We start from the raw sequence: 23547 nt of genomic DNA on the forward strand, positions 1-23547 counted from the left end.
TCTTTGAAGGCTTTGTTTCAGTTGCTCTTGCTTTCTAAGATTATGCAGGGCCTTCTTGGTCACGGCACCAAACTCTGGAAGTCTCTCCCCAGAGAGACTCACCTGTCCCTTCCTTTTGCCCTCCGCCACCAGCAGTCAAAGATTTCTTTTGGTTCCATTTGTTTCGTTTTTGTTTTTATGTCTTTTACACGCATGTTAACTTTGATTTAGTTCTTTTAATGGTTTGTGCTTTTCGTCTGGGTGGGTTGGTTTGAAACGGTCTTAAAATATACTTTTATCATGTATGTTATAATATGTTAGTCGACCCGCTGGTCCTTGTGGGGGCAGAGGGGCAGGATATAAATTTTGTAAATACGGAAATATATAGTTTCATTTTGAAATAATTCAACCTCTGAGATCAATCACCTCATGGTTCCTGGAGTTTTCTGCATAGACCTTCCTGCATTGAGTTCACTCTTGTGGCTCAGGACAAAGAAAGGGCTGTGGCTCAGGGGTAAAGCATCTGCTTGGCATGCAGAAGGTCCCAGGTTCAATCCCCGGCATCTCCAGTTAAAAGTGCCAGGCAGGAGGTAATGAGAAAGACCTCTGCCTGAGACCCTGTAGAGCAGCGGCCGGTCTGAGCAGACAATACTGAGGTCGACAGAGAACTGCTACCAGTAGACAATACTGACTTTGATGGGCCGGAGGTCTGATTCAGTATAAGGCAAGTTTGTGTGTTCATGTGCAGGGGAGTTCAGAAACAGTTTTCCTGGGCTCACTCTGTCGTTCTATTAGACAATAACTTAGTGTCCCTTTATAACCCTGATAATCGTAGTCATTAATTCTTTATTGAAGCACTTATAAGCTATTATGTGATGTATCAAATATTAAAAATAAAAAGATTGGACCTAATTGCTGGTGTGGCCTTTGCAGTAATTCCACCCCCACCCTCCTTATTTCCGCCGTCACTGCCCTTGGTAAACTGGTGAAATGATGAGGTTTATACAAAAAATGGTGGGGTATCTGTGGGAAGCTGAGCCCCCAGCTGGTCTTGAACTGGTGACTTATTGGGTGTCAGGGGCAGGGGGATTCAGGCCGTGCGGCCCCATCTGGGCTGTAGCCAAAGTAGGGACTTGTAGGGAGATCAGTCACTTTATGCCAATATCTCTCCCTCTCTCTCGGCTTGACTTCGCGAACGAAGATTTAAGAAGGGTGCAATAGTCCACGTCTGCTGCAGGCTCGCTGGTGGCTGACAAGACCAATGCGGGACAGGCAGGTCCGGCCACAGTGGCTGCAGGGAAAAGTCTGATTTGGGGTTGGTGCTGTAGCAGTGCGATTCTTTCTTGATCTCCTTTTGTCCTCAAGACCAGCTATGCGTGCATTCTCAAAGGAAGAGACAGCCTGGTGGATGGTGTGCCTCCATGCTTTGCGATCTGAGGCTAGGTCAGACCACTGGTGATGGTTGATGCGACAGGTGCCAAGGGATTTCTTCAAGGAGTCCTTGTACCTCTTCTTTGGTGCCCCTCTATTTCGATGGCCGGTGGAAAGTTCGCCATGCAGGGCAATCTTGGGAAGGCGGTGGTTTTCCATCCTGGAGATATGCCCTGCCCAGCACAGCTGCGTCTTCAACAGCAATGCCTCGATGCTTGTAACCTCCGCCCGCTTGAGGACTTCACTTTGTGCCAATATACTGGAAGAGATTATGTCAGGGGTATCAGTCTCGTTTGTTATGAGGGCCGAATCTGACATAAATGAGACCTTGTCGAGCCAGGCTATGTCAGGCCGGGCCATGTGTGTATCTGTTTAGGATTAGGTAGCAGAGATATAAGAGCTCCGTGGCGCAGAGTGGTAAAGCTGCAGTACTGCAGTCGGAGCCCTCTGCTCACGGCCTGAGTTCGATCCCAGCGGAAGCTGGTTCAGGTAGCCGGCTCCAATTGACTTAGCCTTTCATCCTTCCGAGGTGGGTCAAATGAGGACCCAGCTTGCTGGGGGGAAAGTGTAGATGACTGGGGAAGGCAATGGCAAACCACCCCTTAAAAAGTCTGCCGTGAAAACGTTGTGAAAGCAACGTCACCCCAGAGTAAAAAATGACTGGTGCTTGCACAGGGGACTACCTTTACCTTTAGCAGAGATGTAAACTTTTTAAAGGACACAGACAAATATGACTAAAAAAACCCCTTAAAGTAAAACATGCTTAAAATGTTAGCACTTGTTGCTCTTTAAGGTGCTTTCTTTGTATTTATTCTTTGGGATCCAGGGAACTGGGCAAAGGAAGCTCTGGCTCTTTCCTTCTCTCCCCAGGGGACCAGGAGGGGAAGGAGTGTCAACCAATGGGGAGAATTGAGGCTTTGCTCTGTAGCTCCTGGGCAATTGAGCAAACCTGGCAAAGCAAGCTGAGGTGCCGAAGGAAGCAACAGAGAGGGAGAAGGAAGCAGCCAGCAGCCAGTTGCTTAGGGGCCTGATAGGAGCCCTCTGGGGGCCTGATTTGGCCCCCAGGCTGCATGTTTGACACCCCTGGATTATGTGATCCTTCTGAACGCTGTAGAAAACTTCTGGGTAGGCTTGGTTTTGCTGGGCTGAGAACAGCTACAGGCCAATGGCCCATCCAGTCCAACACTCTGTGTCACATAAGAACATAAGAGAAGCCATGTTGGATCAGGCAGTGGCCCATCCAGTCCAACACTCTGTGTCACACATAAGAACATCAGAGAAGCCATGTTGGATCAGGCAGTGGCCCATCCAGTCCAACACTCTGTGCCACACATAAGAACATAAGAGAAGCCATGTTGGATCAGGCCAGTGGCCCATCCAGTCCAACACTCTGTGTCACACATAAGAACATAAGAGAAGCCATGTTGGATCAGGCCAGTGGCCCATCCAGTCCAACACTCTGTGCCACACATAAAAACATAAGAGAAGCCATGTTGGATCAGGCCAGTGGCCCATCCAGTCCAACACTCTGTGTCACACATAAGAACATAAGAGAAGCCGTGTTGGATCAGGCCAATGGCCCATCCAGTCCAACACTCTGTGTCACACATAAGAACACAGTGGCCAAAACACCCAAGTGCCATCTAGAGGTCCACCAGTTGAGCTAGAAGTTCTTCCACTGTGCCCCTCCCCAAGCACAGGAATACAGAGCATCCCTGCCCCAGACAGAGAATTCCAACAATACGCTGTGGCTAATAGCCACTGATGGACTTCTGCACCATATGCTTATCCAATCCCCTCTTGCTAGAAGGTGTTGCTCATCCTGACCACAGATCTTTTGTCTTTTTGATGGCCCAGGGTAGTTGTAAAACTCCCCTCTAGCACCACATTCTTCATTGTCCAACTTCCACATACATAGCAGGGGGGAATACTGTAGGACAAATTAACTTGATCTTGGTCACCAGCAACATGCCCTTACCCCGGGCTATTTTTGTAGCAGGAGCTCCTTTGCTTATTAGGCCACACCCCCTGATGTAACCAATCCTCCAAGAGGTTACAGGGCTCTTCATGCAGGGCCTACTGTAAGCTCCAGGGGGATTGGCTACACCAGGGGTGTGTGGCCTAATATGCAAAGGAGGTCCTGCTAGAATTCCTTACAGGGCTCTCAGTACAGGGCCCACTGCAAGCTCTAGGGGGATTGGCTACCTCCGGGGGTGTGACCTAATATGCAAAGGAGGTCCTGCTAGAATTCCTTACAGGGCTCTTATTCCAGGGCCTACTGTAAGCTCCAGGATTGGTTACATCACGGGGGTGTGGCCTAATATGCAAAGGAGTTCCTGCTACAAAAAAAGCCCTGCCCATAAGAATTTTTTTCTAGGTCCTTCATGGCTGCCTTTCTCTGTCTCAATTTCCTTTTGATTTAGAGGATTTTTAATTGGAGTGTGTGGTGTGGGATGCTGTCCCTCAGGCCACGTCTCAGCAGAGGAGGAGGGAGGAGCCACAGTGGGAGGAGCCATGTCTCAGCGGAAGAGCCTCTGCTTGGAATGCCGAAGGTTCCAGGTTCAATCCTCGGCATCTCCAGTGAAAAGGACCAGGCAGTAGGTGATTTGAAAGACCCGTGCCTGAGATTTCAGAGAGCCGCTGCCTGTCTGAGTAAAACAATACTGACCATCAGGGCTTTTTTTTTTTTTGTAGCAGGACCTCCTTTGCATATTAGGCCACACACCCCTGATGTAGCCAATCCTCCTGGAGCTTCCAGTAGGCCCTGTACAAAGAGCCCTGTAAGGAATTCTAGCAGGACCTCCTTTGCATATTAGGCCACACACCCCTGATGTAGCCAATCCTCCTGGAGCTTCCAGTAGGCCCTGTACAAAGAGCCCTGTAAGGAATTCTAGCAGGACCTCCTTTGCATATTAGGCCACACACCCCTGATGTAGCCAATCCTTCTGGAGCTTCCAGTAGGCCCTGTAAGGAGTCTCAGAAGCAGCTTACAAATCTCCTTTTCCCCTTCCCCTCCCCACAACAGACACCTTGTGAGGTAGGTGGGGCTAAGAGAGCTCTCCCAGAACTGCCCTTGAGCAGAACAGCCCTGAGAGAACTTGTGGCTGACCCAAGGTCACACCAGTAGGTGCATGTGGAGGAGTGGGGAAATCAAACCCGGATCTCCCAGATAAGATTCTACGCACTTAACCACTACACCAGCGGTCCCCACCTTTTTTGGCACCGGGGACCAGTTTTGTGGAAGACAATTTTTCCATGGACCGGGTTGTGGGGTGGGGATGGTTTCGGGATGATACAATTGTGCACTTTATTTTGGTGTAGTGGTTAAAAGTGCGGACTCTTATCTGGGAGAACCAGGCTTGATTCCCCATTTCTCCACTTGCAGTTACTGGAATGGCCTTGGGTCAGCCATAGCTCTAGCACAGTTGTCCTTGAAAAGGACAGCTTGTGTGAGAGTTCTCTCAGCCCCGCCTACCTCACAGGGTGTCTGTTTTGGGGGTGGAAGATAAAGGATTGTGAGCCGCTCTGAGACTTTGAGATTCAGGGTGGAGGGCAGGATATAAATCCAATGTCATCGTTGACTTCTTATTATTACTGCATTGTAATATATAATGAAATAATTACACAACTCACGGCCCGGTTACTAACAGGCCACGGACCGGCGGTTGGGGACCCCTACAGTACACCAAACAGATGCAGAGAAGGAAGAACCAGGACCAGAACCAGAGGTGATTGCTTTGGGGAACTGAGAAAGGTAAATGCAGACACACCTTTTAGCTTTGGGTCTGTGTTTGCTTGCAGACAAGTCCAGGCCTGCAAAATCTCTCTCCCCCCTCCAGGAAAAAAAAAAAAGAGTTAGAGAGTCATGAGTGTTATGGATTTCCTTTCCTTTTGAAACTAAAATCGGTGACTTTGGGAGCCAAAAGTGTTTTCTCATGTGGTGCGGGCGAAATAAGTAAACAGCCGTAGGGCTCTTGAGCCTTACACAGAGAGGCAGGGAAACTGGCTGAGTCTTTCTTGCCAGCCAGGAAGTTACACAAGGAGTTGGCCATCTGCTGGGAACAGCATTCTTGGTTGTCAAACGGGCCTCTTTCTCAAGCCTGTGTTTGTCTTGGTGCCCATTGGCGTAAGTGGCGATCAGCGTCGGGCTGCGTTTCAGCAGAACGTCGGGAGATGTGTCGGGGATGAAAGGGCAGGTCTTTTTGGGGCCATTCCCTCGGTTCGTTTTCAAAAGTGGCCGCCTGCTGCTGGCTCTCTCTTTCCCAAGCCGGAGAGATGTACTGAAAGATGATGTCTCTCCCCCTGCAAGCGTGCGAGTGTATCTATTTGCCCAGCACGCTAATGGATTTTCAAGTGGCCTTTCTTGCGCCTTGGGTAAACGCTGTGTTTAACCTGGCACGGCGCACCTATTGTGCAAGTCTTATTTTTCTTACGTACCAGCGGTTTCTTTTCAAATAGTTGTAGGGTGGATATGTATAAACACTCAAAAGACATTTACCTCTCTGGTTTGCTCACTGTCAAGACTTCGCGGTGCCTCTCGCTGAACTTGAGCGATAGTCGTCGGCTTCCCAGACTTGGGGCCCACTTAGCCGCAAGGATATGACATCCGAGCCATGTGACAGGAAGGCAAGGAAACAAAATGAGGGTCTCCCTGAGGTCAAGGCCGGGACCGTGGGCAGCAGACCAAGAGAATTGGGGGTGGAAAGTGCCAGCTGAGCACCGAGCAGCACGTTGTAGTGAGGCAACAGTGGGAGGACTTCTGGAGTTCTGACCCTGCTGGTGAACCTCCTGATGGCACCTGGGTTTTGGCCACTGTGTGACACAGAGTGTTGGACTGGATGGGCCACTGGCCTGATCCGACGTGGCTTCTCTTATGTTCTTAAGTTCTTATGACCAAGTCAAAGGTCAGCATCTCCTTCCTTCCTTCCTCCCTCCCTCCCTCGCCAGTTTGGTGTATTTATTGAGATTTATTTATTTGAGATTTATATCCCTCCCTTCCCACGAATGGCTCAGGGCGGTTAAGTGTGCGGACTCTTATCTGGGAGAACTGGGTTTGATTCCCCACTCCTCCACTTGCAGCTGCTGGAATGGCCTTGGGTTAGCCATGGCTTTCGCAAGAGTTGTCCTTGAAAGGGCAGCTGCTGAGAGAGCTCTCTCAGCCCCACCCACCTCGCAGGGTGTCTGTTGTGGGGGAGGAAGATATAGGAGAATGTAAGCCGCTCTGAGACTCTGATTCAGAGAGAAGGACGGGGTATAAATCCGCAGTCTCCTTCCTTCCTGAGAGCCAGTTTGGTGTAGTGGTTAATTGTGCGGACTCTTATCTGGGAGAACCGGGTTTGATTCCCCACTCCTCCACTTGCAGCTGCTGGAATGGCCTTGGGTTAGCCATAGCCCTGGCAGAGGTTGTCCTTGAAAGGGCAGCTCCTGTGAGAGCCCTCTCAGCCCCAGCCACCTCACAGGATGTCTGTTGTGGAGGGAGAAGATATAGGAGATTGGAAGCCGATCTGAGTCTCTGATTCAGAGAGAAGGGCGGGGTATAAATCTGCAGTCGTCCTTCTTCTTCTCATGAGACAACTGTACAAAGCTAGCTAGACTTGATGTTTCAAGCCAGGAATGTGAAAGAGGGAATGGCCAATGTCTTCCACATGCCGAGCGCACGGCTTTCCGTGCTCAACCTAAATATTTGGATGGCAACTTAGCTGCAATTCAGCATTTTGAGGAGACTTCAGAAATGCTATTCTGAGTGTTTGTTCCCTCATTTTTTTGGATAACACCAGAGTACATGTTAAAGCAATAACCCTTGTCCGCAAACTTGACAGTTTTCTGGGATTGGTTGCCTGGAGAAACAAACGATGCTCCAGCGACCAAAAACACCAGCTTGTGGATATAGGAGACTCCACTCCTTTAATAAAGATTAACATCTATGTGCTCTTGGACCAGTTAACTGCCACGAGGCTGTTCGTTTATAATATAATAAACTAGCAACGTTGGTAGAGTTGAGGGAATGACCAACTTCTATATCAAGGGTGGCCAAACTCGTTTAACGTAAGAGCAACATAGAATAAACATCAGATGTCTGAGAGCCACAAGACAGGAAGGAAGGAAGGAAGGAAGGAAGGAAGGAAGGAAGGAAGGAAGGAAGGAAGGAGGGAAGGAGAAGAAGATATTGGATTTATATCCCGCCCTCCACTCCGAAGAGTCTCAGAGCGGCTCACAATCTCCTTTATCTCCCTCCCCCACAACAGACACCTTGTGAGGTAGATGAAGGTATTGGATTTATATCCCGCCCTCCACTCCGAAGAGTCTCAGAGCGGATCACAATCTCCTTTACCTTCCTCCCCCACAACAGACACCCTGTGAGGTGGGTGGGACTGGAGAGGGCTCTCACAGCAGCTGCCCTTTCAAGGACAACCTCTGCCAGAGCTATGGCTGACCCAAGGCCATGCTAGCAGGTGCAAGTGGGGGAGTGGGGAATCAAACCCCGTTCTCCCAGATAAGAGTCCACACACTTAACCACTATACCAAACTGTCTCTCCAGTTTAATTCCCCACTCCTCCACTTGCAGCTGCTGGAATGGCCTTGGGTCAGCCATAGCCCTCGCAGAGCTGTCCTTGAAAGGGCAGCTTCTGTCAGAGCTCTCTCAGCCCCACCCACCTCACAGGGTGTCTGTTGTTGGGGAGGAAGACATAGGAGATTGTAAGCCGCTCTGAGTCTCTGATTCAGAGAGAAGAGCAGGGTATAAATCTGCAGTCTTAAGAACATAAGAACATAAGAGAAGCCATGTTGGATCAGGCCAATGGCCCATCCAGTCCAACACTCTGTGTCACACAGTGGCAAAAAATTTTATACATACACACACACTGTGGCTAATAGCCACTGATGGACCTCTGCTCCATATTTTTATCTAAACCCCTCTTGAAGGTGGCTGTGCTTGTGGCCGCCACCACCACCTTCTGTGGCAGTGAATTCCACATTTTAATCACCCTTTGGTGAAGAAGTACTTCATTTTATCCGTTTTAACCTGGCTGCTCAGCAATTTCATCGAATGCCCACGAGTTCTTGTATTGTGAGAAAGGGAGAAAAGTACTTCTTTCTCTACTTTCTCCATCCCAGGCATTATCTTGTAAACCTCTATCATGTCACCCCGCAGTCGACGTTTCTCCAAGCTAAAGAGCCCCAAGCATTTCAACCTTTCTTCATAGGGAAAGTGTTCCAGCCCTTTAATCATTCTATCAGTCTTCTTCAATCAATCAGTCTTCTTCTTCTAGTTTATTGGCCCTCATCCTACCCTGAGTTGCCTCCAGGTATTGCTTCAGGAATTTGTCGTGGCACCTGATTCAACAGTATTGATGTGGCCGCTGTTTGATTTCTGTCACGTAGACAGTAGATGTACTGCAGGTGACTAATATAGGTACATGTGGATAGATGGGCTGCTCAGACTTTGAAGAAGAGTAGGTTTTTATACCCTGCTTTTCTCTATCCTTAGGAGTCTGAAAGGGGCTTGAAATCACCTTTCTTTTCCTTTCCCCACAACAGGCACCCTGTGAGGCAGGTGGGGCTGAGAGAGTTCTGAGAGAACTGGAACTGGCCGAAGGTCATCCAACAGCTTCCTGTGGAGGAGGAGTGGGAAATCAAACCCAGTTCTCCAGATCAGAGTCCAGCGCTCTTAACCTCTATGCCACGCCGGCTCTTTTTGTAGGCTAGTAGATTTTTTTTTTTGAGGTAAGACAGAGCTAATGCACAGAAACAGAGGAGCTGAGTTTTAAATGTTTTAAAACCTTGATGTTCACTGCCAGTTTGGTGTAGTGGTTAAGTCTTATCTGGGAGAACTGGGTTTGATTCCCCACTCCTCTACTTGCAACTGCGGGAAAGGCCTTGAGTCAGCTATAGCTCATGCAGAGCTGTCCTTGAAAGGGCAGCTTCTGGGAGAGCTCTCTCAGTCCCACCTACCTCACAGGGTGCTTGTTGTGGGGGAGGAAGGTAAAGGAGATTGTGAGCCGCTCTGAGTTTCAGAGTGGTGGGCGGGATACAAATGCAGTGTCTTCTTTGTCTTCTTCTTGGTGGACCCTTGGAGTCAGTGTAGTGTGGGGGTTAAAGACTAGCATCTGAGAGACCCGGGTTTGAATTGCCACTAGTAGCATGGAAACTCACAAGGTGTCCTTGCTCCGGTCACATTCTCTCGGCCTAACCTATTTTACAGGCTTTTGGTGAGAATATAATGGAGGACAGGAGAATGATGTAAGAATGGGTTCCCGCTGAGGAGAAAGGTGAGGTAGAAATGAAGTAAATAAATAAAATATATGAGTGGAAAGGTGGCATATTAAATGTTTAAAATAAAGTCAATAAAATGTCTTCAGGGGGTCAGAAGGGCAGTGCTGGGCACTGCCTCAGGTACAGGATTTTTTTGGGGGGTGGTGCACCTGTTTTGTGTCATGTCAAGTCCGAGCGCATGTGAAAGCCCCGCTTGGTTTAGAATGTGTCATTCTGCTACAAGAGTGGCGAGGGACACCTGTTACGATCGTTTCCTATTGTTGAAAAGGGGCCTTATTTATATCCCTGTGGATATATTTATATCGTGTCATGTTCTCAGGGTGCAGGCAGGCAGGAGTCCAAAGCCAGTCCAAGGTCAAAGTCCAGGAAGTCAAGCAGGAGCCAAGTCTCCAATGCAGAATCACAAACCGGAATCAGAAGTCCATGTCCAAAAGCCAAAAGGTCAGGTTGCCAAGGAAATCAAGTACGTCAGGATCAGAAATCAGGAAGGAGCGTGGATGCAAGCCAGAGAATAGACTTGTTGCTTCCACAAGGTTACCAGGTCCTGGGTGGGAGCTATATGGGAGTCTCAATCAGCCTGCTTCCTGGGTGGCAGCGACTCTGCTAGAACTCAGGGCTGAAAGATCTGAAGCATCGGCGTGCCTCATGTCTTCGCTCTGAAAGTTCTTTCCAGAGCCTGCTTCGAACTCTTGAGATGGGAGGAGGAGAGCTTGGAGGAGATTGATCGTCAACAGCTGACACTAGTGCCTGGAGAGTGATTGATGAGCTAGCTGCTGTTTGTTCAGCTGAGGAACAGGCTGCCAACTCTTCCAGGTCTGTTAACCCTTCCAGCTCCTCCTTGTCAGGGCTCATGACATTATCCCCCCCACAGGACCTCCCCCCCCCCACAGATGGGCCAGGCTGGTTAGGGTAGGCCGTGTGGAACTGCTGCACGAGGTCAGGGGTGTAAGTTGTCCGCGGGTTCCCATGAACGGTCCTCGGAGCCATAGCCTTCCCAATCCATGAGGTACTGGAGGTCCCCGCAGTGGATTCAGGAGTCCAGAAGTTGGTGGACTTCGTATTCCTCCTCGTAATCAACCAGGACAGGAGGAGGCAGCTCTGGAGGCAGTGGTCGGATGGGATCCAATGGTGTAGCAGGAACAAGGAGGGACCAGCGGAAGACCGGGTGGATGAGGAGGGTGACCGGCAGCTGTAGCTGGAAAGCAACGGGGCTGATTTGGTCCGTGATCAGGTAAGGCCCCCCGAAGTGAAGGTCCAGCTTGTGAGACCGGCCAGGTCAACGCAGGTAATGGGTGGAGAGCCAGAAGTGTTTCCCAGGCTTCAGTGGGGGCCCCACCTGTTGCTTTCAGTCGGCAGCTGTCCTGTAGGCCTCTTTAGCCTGTTGGAGCTGCTCTCGGAGCAAGTCCTGCAGAGCCCGGAGTTCCTGCAGGTGTGCATCAGCAGCAGGGACTGCTGTGGTGGGCAGGACTGCGGGGAAGAAGCGAGGGTGGTACCCATAGGTGGCTACAAATGAGGTCTGTTCATGGACACATGTACGGCGTTGTTGTAGGCAAACTCGGCCAGGGGTAGCAAGGCGGCCCAGTCATCCTGCTGGTAGCTGGTGTAACAACACAGGTATTGTTCCAGCGTGGCGTTGGTGCGTTCGGTCTGCCCATCTGTTTGGGGATGGTATGCTGAGGACAAATGCACCTGGGTGCCTAAGTTGGAGCGCAGGGCTTGCCAGAATCAGGAGATGAACTGGGGGCCTCGGTCTGATATCAGGTGTGCCGGGAGCCCGTGCAGGCGAAAGACGTGCTGGAGGTAGAGCTGGGCTGTTTCAGGAGCTGTGGGCTGCTTGGGACCTGGAACAAAGCGAACCATCTTGGTGAAGAGGTCCACCATCACCAGGATGCAAGTGTGTCCCTTGGACATGGGGAGCTCGGTAATAAAGTCCTGGGAAATGATGTCCCAGGGTCCTGCAGGCGGGGGTAGATGCAAAAGCCCTGGGGACTCGGCCGGTACATCCTTGGACCGTTGGCAGACCTCGGCCGGTACATCCTTGGACTGTTGGCAGGATCTGACGTAGTGGGCCACGTCGGCACGGATGCGAGGCCACCAGAACTCTTGTGTGAGCAGGTGCAGGTTCTTGTGTTGGTTGAAGTGCCCTGCAGGAGGGGAGTCGTGGGTCAGACGGAGCATGTCGGCCCGGAGGGGCCCCGGAGGCACTTATAGGTGTCCACGATGCAGGAGGAGACATTTGTGGGTAGAGAGGTCCCTGGCCGGGCCATCTTGCACTTCCAGGAGGCCAGGGATCTTGGACCTGGCTGGCCTGGATGTCTGCAGCCAAGGTCGGGCAAGTCGTGGTGGGAGCGAAGACCGAGGGTGCAAGGATGAGCCCAGTTGGGGTCTCCTCCGTTAGAGGCACAGCGTACTCCAGTTTTCGGGAGAGGGCGTCCGCTTTCCAGTTCTGGTTCTGCGGGATGTAAGTGATCTGGAAGTCAAACTGAGAAAATAAGTCTGTAGATGCTCCAGGTTCCGGTGGCCAGTCAGGACCTGGACGGGGGGGGGGGGGGCGGGGGGGCGCCTTCAAGGTGATACGTCCAAACCTCGAAGGAGGTCTTAATGGCCAGGAGTTCCTGCTCCCAGATGGAACGAGGAGAGCTTGGAGGAGATTGATCGTCAACAGCTGACACTGGTACCTGGAGAGTGATTGATGGGCCAACTGCTGTTTGTTCAGCTGAGGAACTGGCTGGCAGTTGCGCTCTGTGGGCGTCAGCTGCCATGAGTAGTATGCGCAGGGTTGTAGCGGCTGGGAGGGGTCCTCCCGCTGGGATAGCACTGCGCCGAGGGCCAAGCTGGAGGCATTGGTCTCTACTGTGAATGAGAGCTGTGGGTCTGGGTAACGCAGGAGCGGCTTGGTGGTGAAGCAGGTTTTCAGGGTGGTGAAGGCATGGTCTGCCTCTGGAGTCCAGTGAAATGGCTCTTTGGGCCGGAGGAGTTGGGTCAGAGGCATGGTTACGTCGGCATAGGCAGGGATGAACTGGCGGCAATAATTGGAAAAGCCATGTACGTCCTTGCGCTTCTGCGGCATCTGCCAGGTCAGGACCGCCTTGACTTTGTTCGGGTCCATCCGAGTCCCATGGGGTGAGACGATGTGGCCAAGGAACTCGACTGCTGTTAAGTCGAAGGCACAATTCTCTAGCTCGGCATGGAGACCATGCTCGCGCAGGCGTTGCAGGAGCTGGCGGACGTGCCCTGCATGCTGGGCAGGGCTTTGGGAGTAAATTAAAATGTCATCTAAATAAATGATCACAAAGCGGTCGAGCAGGTCATGGAAGATGTCGTCCATCAGCCTTTGGAAGACAGTGGGGGCGTTGGTCAGGCCGAAGGGCATCACGAGACACTCGTACTGGCCATAGCGGGTCCCGAAAGCCGTCTCCCATTCGTCTCCTGCGCGGATCCACACCAAGTTGTACGTGCCCTGGAGGTCCAGCTTGGTCTAGACCTGGGCCCCCTTTAGGCGATCCAGTAGTTCTGGGATCAGTGGCAAAGGGTAGCGGTCCTGGATGGTGATTTTGTTCAGGGCCCCGTAGTCATTGCAGGGCCAGAACTCAACGCCTTTCTTCTTGACAAAGAGAACAGGGGTGGACAGCGAGGACGTGGATGGCCGGATGAAACCCCGTTCCAGGTTTTTGGTGAGGAAGTCCTGCAGGGCTGCTAGCTCCGGTTCGGACATGGGGTAGAGCTGCCCCATAGGCAGGGGTGCTCCTGGTACCAAATTGATGGCGCAGTCATAAGGCCAGTGCGGGGGGAGCTGGTCGGCCCCCTTTTCCTCAAAGACATTGGCAAAGTCTGTGTAGGCCGGGGGAAGTAGAGGACCAGCAGCTGGGGTGGCAGCGGCCAGGGTGGCCAACTGGGCTTGGTGAGGACAAGGGTCCTTGAAGCTCAGCTTTCCCTGTGCCCAGTCCACGAGGGGGTTGTGCTTTATGAGCCAGGAGAGTCCCAGAATGAGGGGAAAGCAGGTCATGCGAGCAACATTGAATTGTACTTGCTCGTGATGGTGCTGGATCTGGAGCGTGACCAGGTGGGTCTCCTGAGTCACCGGACCAGAGTGGAGGACGCGCCCATTGATGGCTTCGACCAGGGTCGGGGTGTCTTTGTCCTGTCTGGTGTTGCTTCACAAAGGCCATGCCGACGAAGCAGTGGGCGGCCCTGGAGTCAACCATGGCGTAGACGAACAGCCAGCACCTGTCCGGCAAGCCGAGTGTGACCGGTACGAGTAATGGGCCCTGGCCGGTAACGTAGGGTTCAGGGGACCCGGCTAGGTGCTCCAAGTTGGGGGGGTCCACTCAGACTTGGGTCTGGTCTTTTACTGGCAGCGGTTGCACGGTACTGGGCTGGGTACCCTTTGTGGGGTAGCCGGAGGAGAAGTGCTCCACAATACAGGCAAAGATTCTGGAGCGGTGCCATGCTTTTTCCTCGGGGGTGAGCTGCGGCCGTGCAGCCCCGAGTTGGATGGGCTTGGGGTCGTCAGTCTCGGGACTGGTGTGCATTGGGGTTGTCACCTTTGCTAGGCGGCAGAACAGCTGAGAGGGACGGGCGCTGCTTTGCGCTTGGCAGCGGCTTTCCAGGCGGCCATCGATGCGGAGACACAGCGTGATTAGGCCTTGCAGCATGTCCGCTTGGTCTACTCATGCCAGCTCATCAAGGACTTCGTCAGCCAGCCCCTCCATGTACTTGTCCATGATGGCAACCTCATTCCAGGCCAGGTCTTGGGCCAAAAGCTTGAACTCGGTGGAGTACTGAGAAACCGAGTCCCTACCCTGCATCAGGGTCCGGATCTTCCGATTGGCGGTGACTGCTTGCTGGGGGTTAGCAAAGGCTCCCGCCATATGATCCAGAAAGCTCTGGTAGTCACTCAGCAGGGGCGATGGGGCTAGAAGCAAGGGGGTAGCCCATTGAGCTGCCTGCCTCTTTAGGAGGCTCACATTGAAGCATACCTTGGTCTTGTCGTTGGGGAAGTCTCTGGCACATCATTCAATATACAGTTTGCACTGTGCCAGGAATGCAGGAAACTCCTCCCTCTTCCCAGTGAACTTCTCTGGGGGAAGCACCAGGCACTTGCGTGGGGCAGCGACAATGGCTTGCTGCTGCTGTTGCAGGTGAGCCACCATTTGAGTGAGGTGCTGTACCTGAGTGAGCAAAGCTGCTAACTGCCCAGAGCCTCCGCTTGCCTCCTCATCCATCTTGTGGAGTGAGTGTGTGGGTGGAAGCAATCTGTCACATTCTCAGGGTGCAGGCAGGCAGGAGTCCAAAGCCAGTCCAAGGTCAAAGTCCAGGAAGTCAAGCAGGAGCCAAGTCACCAATGCAGAATCACAAACCGGAATCAGAAGTCAATGTCCAAAAGCCACAAGGTCAGGGTGCCAAAGAAATCAAGCAGGTCAGGATCAGGAAGGAACGTGGATGTGAGCCAGAGAATAGACTTGTTGCTTCCACAAGGTTACGAGGTCCTGAGTGGAACTTATATGGGAGTCTCTATCAGCCTGCTTCCTGGATGGCAGTGACTCTGCTAGAACTCAGGGCTGAGAGATCTGAAACTTTGGCGTGCCTCATGTCTTCGCTCTGAAAGCTCTTTCCGGAGCCTGCTTTGAACTCTTGAGATAGGAGGAGGAGAGCTTGGAGGAGATTGATTGTCACCAGCTGACATTGGTCCTGGAGAGTGATTGATGGGCCAGCTGCTGTTTGTTCAGCTGAGGAACTGGCTGGCAACTCTTCCAGATCTGTTAACCCTTCCAGCTCCTCCTCGTCAGGGCTCATAACATATCGCAGCAGAAGAGAGGGACAGCTTTTGTGCCTGTGTGGCTGTCTCTCTTTATGTGAGAAGGCCTAGGAAAGAAGTAGGGTTTATACCCCATTTTTCTCTACCTGAAGGAGTCTCAGAGTGGCTAACAATGGACTTCCCTTCTCCCTACAACAGTTGCCTTGTCAGTGCCCTGACCTGAATAGCCCAGCAACCCTGATCTCATCATAAATTAAGCAGGGTCAACTCTGGCTAGTAGTTGGACAGGAGACCTCCTTGGAATACCAAGTGGGGGAGGCAGGGGTAGGCTTTATTTAGCCACCTCTCTGAATATCCTCCAGGCCCTCAGTAAGGGTCTGTCACCAGAGGTCACCATGACAGCCATGTGCAAGTGCACGCTCACATACACACACACACTGAAAATACAAAGACACCCCCCCCCACACACACAAAATAGTTGCCTTGTGAGTTAGGTGGGTCGGAGAGAGCTTTAAGAGAACCGTGGCTGGCCCAAGGTCACACGCAGGCTTCATGTGGAGGAGCAGTGGGGAATCAAACAAGGATGTCTAGATTCCAGTCCTCTGTTCTTAACTACTGCACCAAACCGTCGCTCTACAAAACGCTTCCCATAATTAGAACCCTCAGAGGAACCGTGACCTTGGGCCGAGCCCACCTTCTCAGAGAGCTTCCCTAGACGGAACCGGCTCTGTTGCTGAAATCCAAGCGACTGAGGCCAACCGGTTTTCTCAGTCCTTGGTTCTTTCAGGGTTGGGAGAGTTTAGTCAACAATGGAGTTGTCACTATTTGTTCTGTCCATAGAGTACTGTAAGCAGCACGAGGAGAAATTACGCCATGCTTGTTGCTCAGGTAGGGCTTGCCTCAGCTAAACAATCAACAAATGTTTCCCTTGTATTTCGGCTCCACACCCATAGAACCACAGACAAGCTGAGCAGTGTGGCTGCAGTGGAAGCGAAGGAGGGAAGTGTGTGGGAAGTAGGGTTGCCAGTCCCCAGTTGGGGTGGGAAAAAAGGTTACATAAACCTCCACAAAGACCAGCCTCCAATGGTAGAAACAAATTTACTACAAAATTATGCAGTTCCAAAACAGTTCGCTAATACTCAACAACATAATATTTACAAATGATGCAACAAAGGAGCATAAGAACATAAGACAAGCCATGTTGGATCAAGCCAGTGGCCCATCCAGTCCAACACTCTGTGTCACACATAAGAACATAAGAGAAGCCATGTTGGGTCAGGCCAATGGCCCATCCAGTCCAACACTCTGTGTCACACAAGAACATAAGAGAAGCCATGTTGGGTCAGGCCAATAGCCCATCCAGTCCAACACTCTGTGTCACACATAAGAACATAAGAGAAGCCATGTTGGATTAGGCCAATGGCCCATCCAGTCCAACACTTTGTGTCACATATAAGAACATAAGAGAAGCCATGTTGGATTAGGCCAGTGGCCCATCCAGTCCAACACTCTGTGTCACACATAAGAACATAAGAGAAGCCATGTTGTGTCAGGCCAATGGCCCATCCAGTCCAACACTCTGTGTCACACAAGAACATAAGAGAAGCCATGTTGGGTCAGGCCAATGGCCCATCCAGTCCAACACTCTGTGTCACACATAAGAACATAAGAGAAGCCATGTTGGGTCAGGCCAATAGCCCATCCAGTCCAACACTCTGTGTCACACATAAGAACATAAGAGAAGCCATTTTGGATCAGGCCAATGGCCCATCCAATCCAATACTCTGTGTCACACATAAGAACATAAGAGAAGCCATGTTGGGTCAGGCCAATGGCCCATCCGGTCCAACACGCTGTGTCACACATAAGAACATAAGAGAAGCCATGTTGGATCAAGCCAGTGGCCTATCCAGTCCACCACTCTGTGTCACACATAAGAACATAAGAGAAGCCATGTTGGGTCAGGCCAGTGGCCTATCCAGTCCAACACTCTTGTGTCACACATAAGAACATAAGAGAAGCCATGTTGGATCAGGCCAGTGGCCTATCCAGTCCAACACTCTTGTGTCACACATAAGAACATAAGAGAAGCCATGTTGGGTCAGGCCAATGGCCCATCCAGTCCAACACTCTGTGTCACACAGTGGCCAATATATGTGTGCGTGTACATATATATACACACACACATACACACACACACACACACATATACACACACACATATATATACGCCAACCCCCTCACCCAAAGTCACTTAGAAAAAATAATTGCCTGTGTATTCTTATCAGATGGGTGCAGGTGACTATTCCAGTGGTAATAATGGGAATTATTAGGAAGGGAATTGAAAACAAATCAGCCAGTATCATAATGCCCCTGTATAAATCGATGGTGCGGTCTCATTTGGAGTACTGTGTGCAGTTCTGGTCACCGCACCTCAAAAAGGATATTATAGCATTGGAGAAAGTCCAGAAAAGGGCAACTAGAATGATTAAAGGGCTGGAGCACTTTCCCTGTGAAGAAAGGTTGAAACGCTTGGGACTCTTTAGCTTGGAGAAACGTCGACTGCGGGGTGACATGATAGAGGTTTACAAGATAATGCATGGGATGGAGAAAGTAGAGAAAGAAGAACTTTTCTCCCTTTCCCACAATACAAGAACTCGTGGGCATTCGATGAAATTGCTGAGCAGTCAGGTTAAAACGGACAAAAGGAAGTACTTCTTCACCCAAAGGGTGATTAACATGTGGAATTCACTGCCACAGGAGGTGGTGGCGGCCACAAGTATAGCCACCTTCAAGAGGGGGTTAGATAAAAATATGGAACACAGGTCCATCAGTGACTATTAGCCACAGTTTGTGTGTATATAAAATTTTTTGCCACTGTGTGACACAGAGTGTTGGACTGGATGGGCTGTTGGCCTGATCCAACATGGCTTCTCTTATGTTCTTATGTAAAGTTCCTCACGGAGACCAGTGTTCCAGATCATAGAACAGAATCATAGAATCATGGGAGGGACCTCCAGGGTCATCTAGTCCAACCCCCTGCACAATGCAGGAAACTCACAAATACCTCCCCCTAAATTCACAGGATCTTCATTGCTGTCAAATGGCCTTCTAGCCTCTGTTTAAAAACCTCCAAGGAAGGAAAGCCCACCACCTCCCAAGGAAGCCTGTTCCACCAAGGAATCGTTCTGTCAGGAAGTTCTTCCTAATGTTGACGTTTTCAGTACAGCAAGGCCTAGGGTTGCCAATTCCCAGGTGGGGGCAGGGGATCCCCCGGTTTGGAGGCCCTCCCCCCGCTTCAGGGTCGTCAGAAAGCGGGGGGAGGGGAGGGAAATGTCTGCTGGGAACTCTGTTATTCCCTATGGAGATTTATTCCCATAGAAAATCATGGAGAATTGATCCGCGGGTACCTGGAGGTCTGGGGAGGCTGTTTTTTGGGGTAGAGGCACCAAATTTTCAGTATAGCATCTAATTCCTCTCCCCAAAATACCCCCCAAGTTTCAAAAAGATTGGACCAGGAGGTCCAATTCTATGAGCCCCAAAAGAAGGTGCCCCTATCCTTCATTATTTCCTAGGGAAGGAAGGAATTTAAAAGGTGTGCCATCCCTTTAAATGTGATAGCCAGAACTCCCTTTGGAGTTCTATTATGCTTGTCACACCCTTGCTCCTGGCTTCGCTCCTAATGTCTCCTGGATCCACCCCCAAAGTCTCCTTGCTCCACCCCCAAAGTCCCCAGATATTTCTTGAATTGGACTTGGCAACCCTGGCAAGGCCCCAAGAATAATACGCGACGCGGTCGTACTTTGTCCCATGTTTCACACTTGCTTCTACGAGCTGTACATAAAATGAAAATAATAAACCATACATAATACATTTGTCATAAGAAGAAGAAGATATTGGATTTATATCCCACCCTCCACTCCGAAGAGTCTCAGAGCGGCTCACAATCTCCTTTACCTTCCTCCCCCACAACAGACAACCTGTGAGGTACATGAAGATATTGGATTTATATCCCGCCCTCCACTCCGAAGAGTCTCAGAGCGGCTCTCAATCTCCTTTACCTTCCCCTCCCCCACAACAGACACCCTGTGAGGTAGATGAAGATATTGGATTTATATCCCACCCTCCACTCCGAAGAGTCTCAGAGCGGCTCACAATCTCCTTTATCTTCCTCCCCCACAACAGACACCCTGTGAGGTGTCAACAGACACTCTGTGAGGTAACACCTGTGAATATGTTAAAGAAGCATAAAACCATACCTTCCAAAAAAACATTTTAAAATTTAAATGCTGTCGCTTGCAATCACTTCCATCCAGTATGGTCAGTTTCCTTCTTTGCTTCAGACGTGCAGCCATGTTGGGTTCGTTCTATTGCGATGAGTCTTTTTTTTTTACAGCCTCCATTTTCTTTTTCAGATGCGAGAGCTGCGTGGAGCTGCTGTTTGTCCGGGGGGCCGGGAACTGCCAAGAATGCGGCACCCCCTTGCGGAAGAGCAACTTCAGAGTGCAACTCTTTGAGGACCCAGCCGTTGACAAGGAGGTGGAAATCCGGAAGAAGGTGTTGAAAATGTGAGTGCCGAGGAGGAGACAGGCCTGGGTTTCCCTGTTCTTTCCCCCGCCTCCCAGGTTTTATTTGAAACGTTAGTCACACAAAGGATAATATAAAATATGAAACGAAATTGCAACCAATCTAGAACCCTAAGCAAAATTTCTTTTCCTTTAATTCGATGCCCCGTTATTCCCCTGTTCATTGTTCTTTCATCTGTTATCGTTTAAAAGCAATTTATCCTTTAAAAAATATATATAAGCTCCTGAAAAAAAGATTAGATGACAGAATTTCTCTCTCTTGAAGAAACTGAGCTATTGGAAAGCAGACTGAAATTTTTTCGGATAAGTAACTCAATTTTGTAACCCTGAAGAGAGATCTAATTTATACAACACAAAACGATTCCAAATAGTGTTATACCATTCTAGGGTTGCCAATCCCCAGTTGGGGGCAGGGTATCCCCTGGTTTAGAGGGCCCCCCCTGCTTCAGGGTCATCAGAAAGTGGGGGAGGGGAAGGAAATGTCTGCTGGGAACTCTATTACTCCCTATGGAGACCTATTCCCGTAGGAAATAATGGAGAATTTATCCACAGGTATCTGGGGCTCTGGGGTGGGTCTGTCTTTTGAGATAGAGGTGCCAAATTTTCAGTATAGCATCCAGTGCCTCTCCCCAAAATACCCCCCAAGTTTCAAAAAGATTGGACCAGGGGGTCCAATTCTATGAGCCCGCAAAGAAGGTTCCCCTATGTTTCATTATTTCCTATGGAAGGAAGACATTTAAAAAGGTGTGCGGTCCCTTTAAATGTGATGGCCAGAACTCCCTTTGGAATTCAATTGTGCTTGTCACACCCTTGCTCCTGGCTCCACCCCCAAAGTCTCCTGGCTCCGCCCCCAAAGTCCCCAGATATTTCTTGAATTGGACTTTGCAACCCTATACCATTCCTCCAATCTGGACCCTTTTTTCTGTCTCCATTTACATGCAATTTCTTCCTTAGCAATTGCTAATAATGTTGACACTATGACTTGTTTTGTTTTATCTAACTTCTTCATTTGACTTACTTCAAGAAGGACAGTTTCTGGGTTTCTATTGCTTTGTATTCCGACTATTATTTCTATTTGTGAAAGCACCTCATTCCAAAAAAAAAAAAATTAATTACTGGGCAACTCCTGTTCTTGAGGGGATTAGTTTGACCTGTTTTTCAGCAAGGGATCATTTAAAGCAGTATAGAGAACTTCCTTATTTTAGATATCCTGATCTACGAAGTCTATTGTGTACTGTCATTTAATGGATACAAACAGAGAGAAGTGTGCGTTTATTTATTTGTCATTATTGTACAGTGCTACCCTATTGCCTGCGTAGAAAAGCCGTATTAAATAGTTCATTTTTGCGTCGCTTACAGAAAGCCAGAAGAGTGGGAGCTCTCCCTGACCTTCTCAGGCAGCATAGCGCAGTGGTTAGAGTGGCAGCCTCGGATCTGAGAGACCCAGGTTCACATCCCCACTCTCAGCCACACCTATATCACAGGATAGTTGTGAGGATAAAATGGGGGGGGGAAAGAGAATGATGTAAACTGCTTTGGCTTCCCACTGGGGAGAAAGGCAGAGTCGAAATGAAGCAAGTAAATAAATATCAATTATAAGAACATAAGAAGAGCCCTGCTGGATCAGTCCATCTAGTCCAGCATGCCGTGGGCCACTCAGTTTCTCTGGAGGGCCAACAACGGGGCACAGAGGCTGAGGCCTTCAGAAGAGCCCTGCTGGATCAGACCAGTGGTCCATCTAGTCCAGCATCTTGTCTCACCCAGCGGCCAGCTAGTTTTCTGGAGGGCCAACAACAGGGCACAGAAGCCGAGGCCTTCCCCCTCCTGGCTCTGGGATTCAGAATTATCTTTTTACCCGTTTGTTCTACAACAAACAGAATACAACTTGCTCTGTAAAATGGCTGATTTGTCAGCATGTAGCAATCTTATTGTCTGTTCTTCAGTTTGGTAGTCAGGGCTTTTTTGGTAGAAGAAGCCCAGTAGGAACTCATTTGAATATTAGGCCACACCCCCGGATGCCACCATTGTTCCACATAGGGCTTTTTATAGAAAAAGCCCAACAGGAATTCATATGCCTATTAGGCCACACCCCCTGACACCAAGCCAGCCGGAACTGCATCCCTGTGCGTCCCTGCTCAAGAAAAAGCCCCGCTGTTTAGGACTAACCATGTTAGTCCTAAAAAGATATAAAAAGTTGATGGAGATCTATTTTGTGAAGAGGAAGCCACAGACAGCAATCTAGCGGTCAAAATGTGTGTAGCAATTAATGCAGAAATGTTTGTATTTAACAGGTTTCTGGGTTTAAGAACATATTTATTTTTTTTAAAAAAACAAAACCCTAAAACCTTCCACTTGCTGGATTGGTACAAGCAGCCGCCCTGAGCCTGCTTCGGTGGGGAGGGCAGGATATAAATTAAAAATTATTATTGTTATTATTATTATTATTATTAAGTAGATAATTGTATGTGCAAATCTGTACCCTTTAAACCAGGGGTACCTAATGTGGTGCCTGTGGATGCCATAGTGCCCTGGCAGCTTTCCTGGTGCCTGCCAAGTGTTTTTGGCAAATGGGCAGGGCCAAGTGGAGCTTTTGCCCAGCAAGGCTTCTGATTGGCCATTGGAGATTTGATTGGCTGTGCAGATTTTTTTTAAAAAAATGTTGCTTTGGCAACAGCTGCTGCCACAGTACAAGGATCTTCACTGTGTGGGTGAAGACAGGGCTTTTTTTGTGGAAAGAGCCCAGTAGAAACTCATTTGCATATTAGGCCACACACCCCGATGGCACCATTGTTTCACACAGGGTTTTTAACAGAACAAGCCCAGCAGGAACTCATTTGCATATTAAGCCACATCCCAACACCAAGCCAGCTGGAACTGCGTTCCTGCTTTTAAAAAGCCCTGGCTGAAGGTAAGATGTGGCAGCCATTTGTGGCTGGCTCCACCTCTCACAGCAACCGTTTTATGGCAGCCATTTTGTGACTGAACCCACAAGCTCTGCCAGAATTCCAGAGCTTCCCAGAGGCTCAAAAAGGGTGGGGACCACTGCTATAAACCATTATTTATATATTCTGTTTTTGATATTGCATAAACTGTAAATAGCAGTATGTTTTTCGTCACCCGAGCAGCTGTCTAACTGATATTGCAACTCTGCTTTTCTGCTTCAGTCCCTTTCTTTTGTGTGTCTGTCGTTTAAGCTGTAACCCCCAAGGCAAAATTTGCTTTGACGTAGAGCACTTGGTTTCTGTAGGCACTCAAAATATTGTTTATTTAGTGAACTCCCAAGCTGTCTTCCCACTCAAAAGAGCGCTCAAAGTGGCTTAGTACTAAAACATAAAATGTAGAAAACATGAAAACAGTTCCTTAAAATCCACCAAAATCTGTAGCCATTCAGGACAGTCTAAAGCCTAGGTAAAACTCATCTTTCATCCTTTCAGGATAAATGAGTTTTCAGTCAACGGTGGAAGGCCAATAGTGATGGAATCAAGTGTTGTGTATTTGTGACTGACAGGTGAGAAGGCCTCA

General features: G+C 49.7%; 1 protein-coding gene across 1 annotated transcript in view; it reads left to right on the plus strand.

The window, feature by feature from the left end:
- Positions 1 to 23547, plus strand: part of MNAT1 (MNAT1 component of CDK activating kinase) — a 213285-nt gene that overhangs the window by 38837 nt on the left and 150901 nt on the right. Inside the window, exon 3 of the mRNA XM_060262868.1 lies at positions 19855 to 20007. Coding sequence (XP_060118851.1) covers positions 19855 to 20007 — 153 coding nt within the window. The remainder of the gene's footprint in view (positions 1 to 19854; positions 20008 to 23547) is intronic.

Source organism: Heteronotia binoei, chromosome 21, assembly GCF_032191835.1.
Source record: "Heteronotia binoei isolate CCM8104 ecotype False Entrance Well chromosome 21, APGP_CSIRO_Hbin_v1, whole genome shotgun sequence".
NCBI classification, from domain to species: Eukaryota; Metazoa; Chordata; class Lepidosauria; order Squamata; family Gekkonidae; genus Heteronotia; species Heteronotia binoei.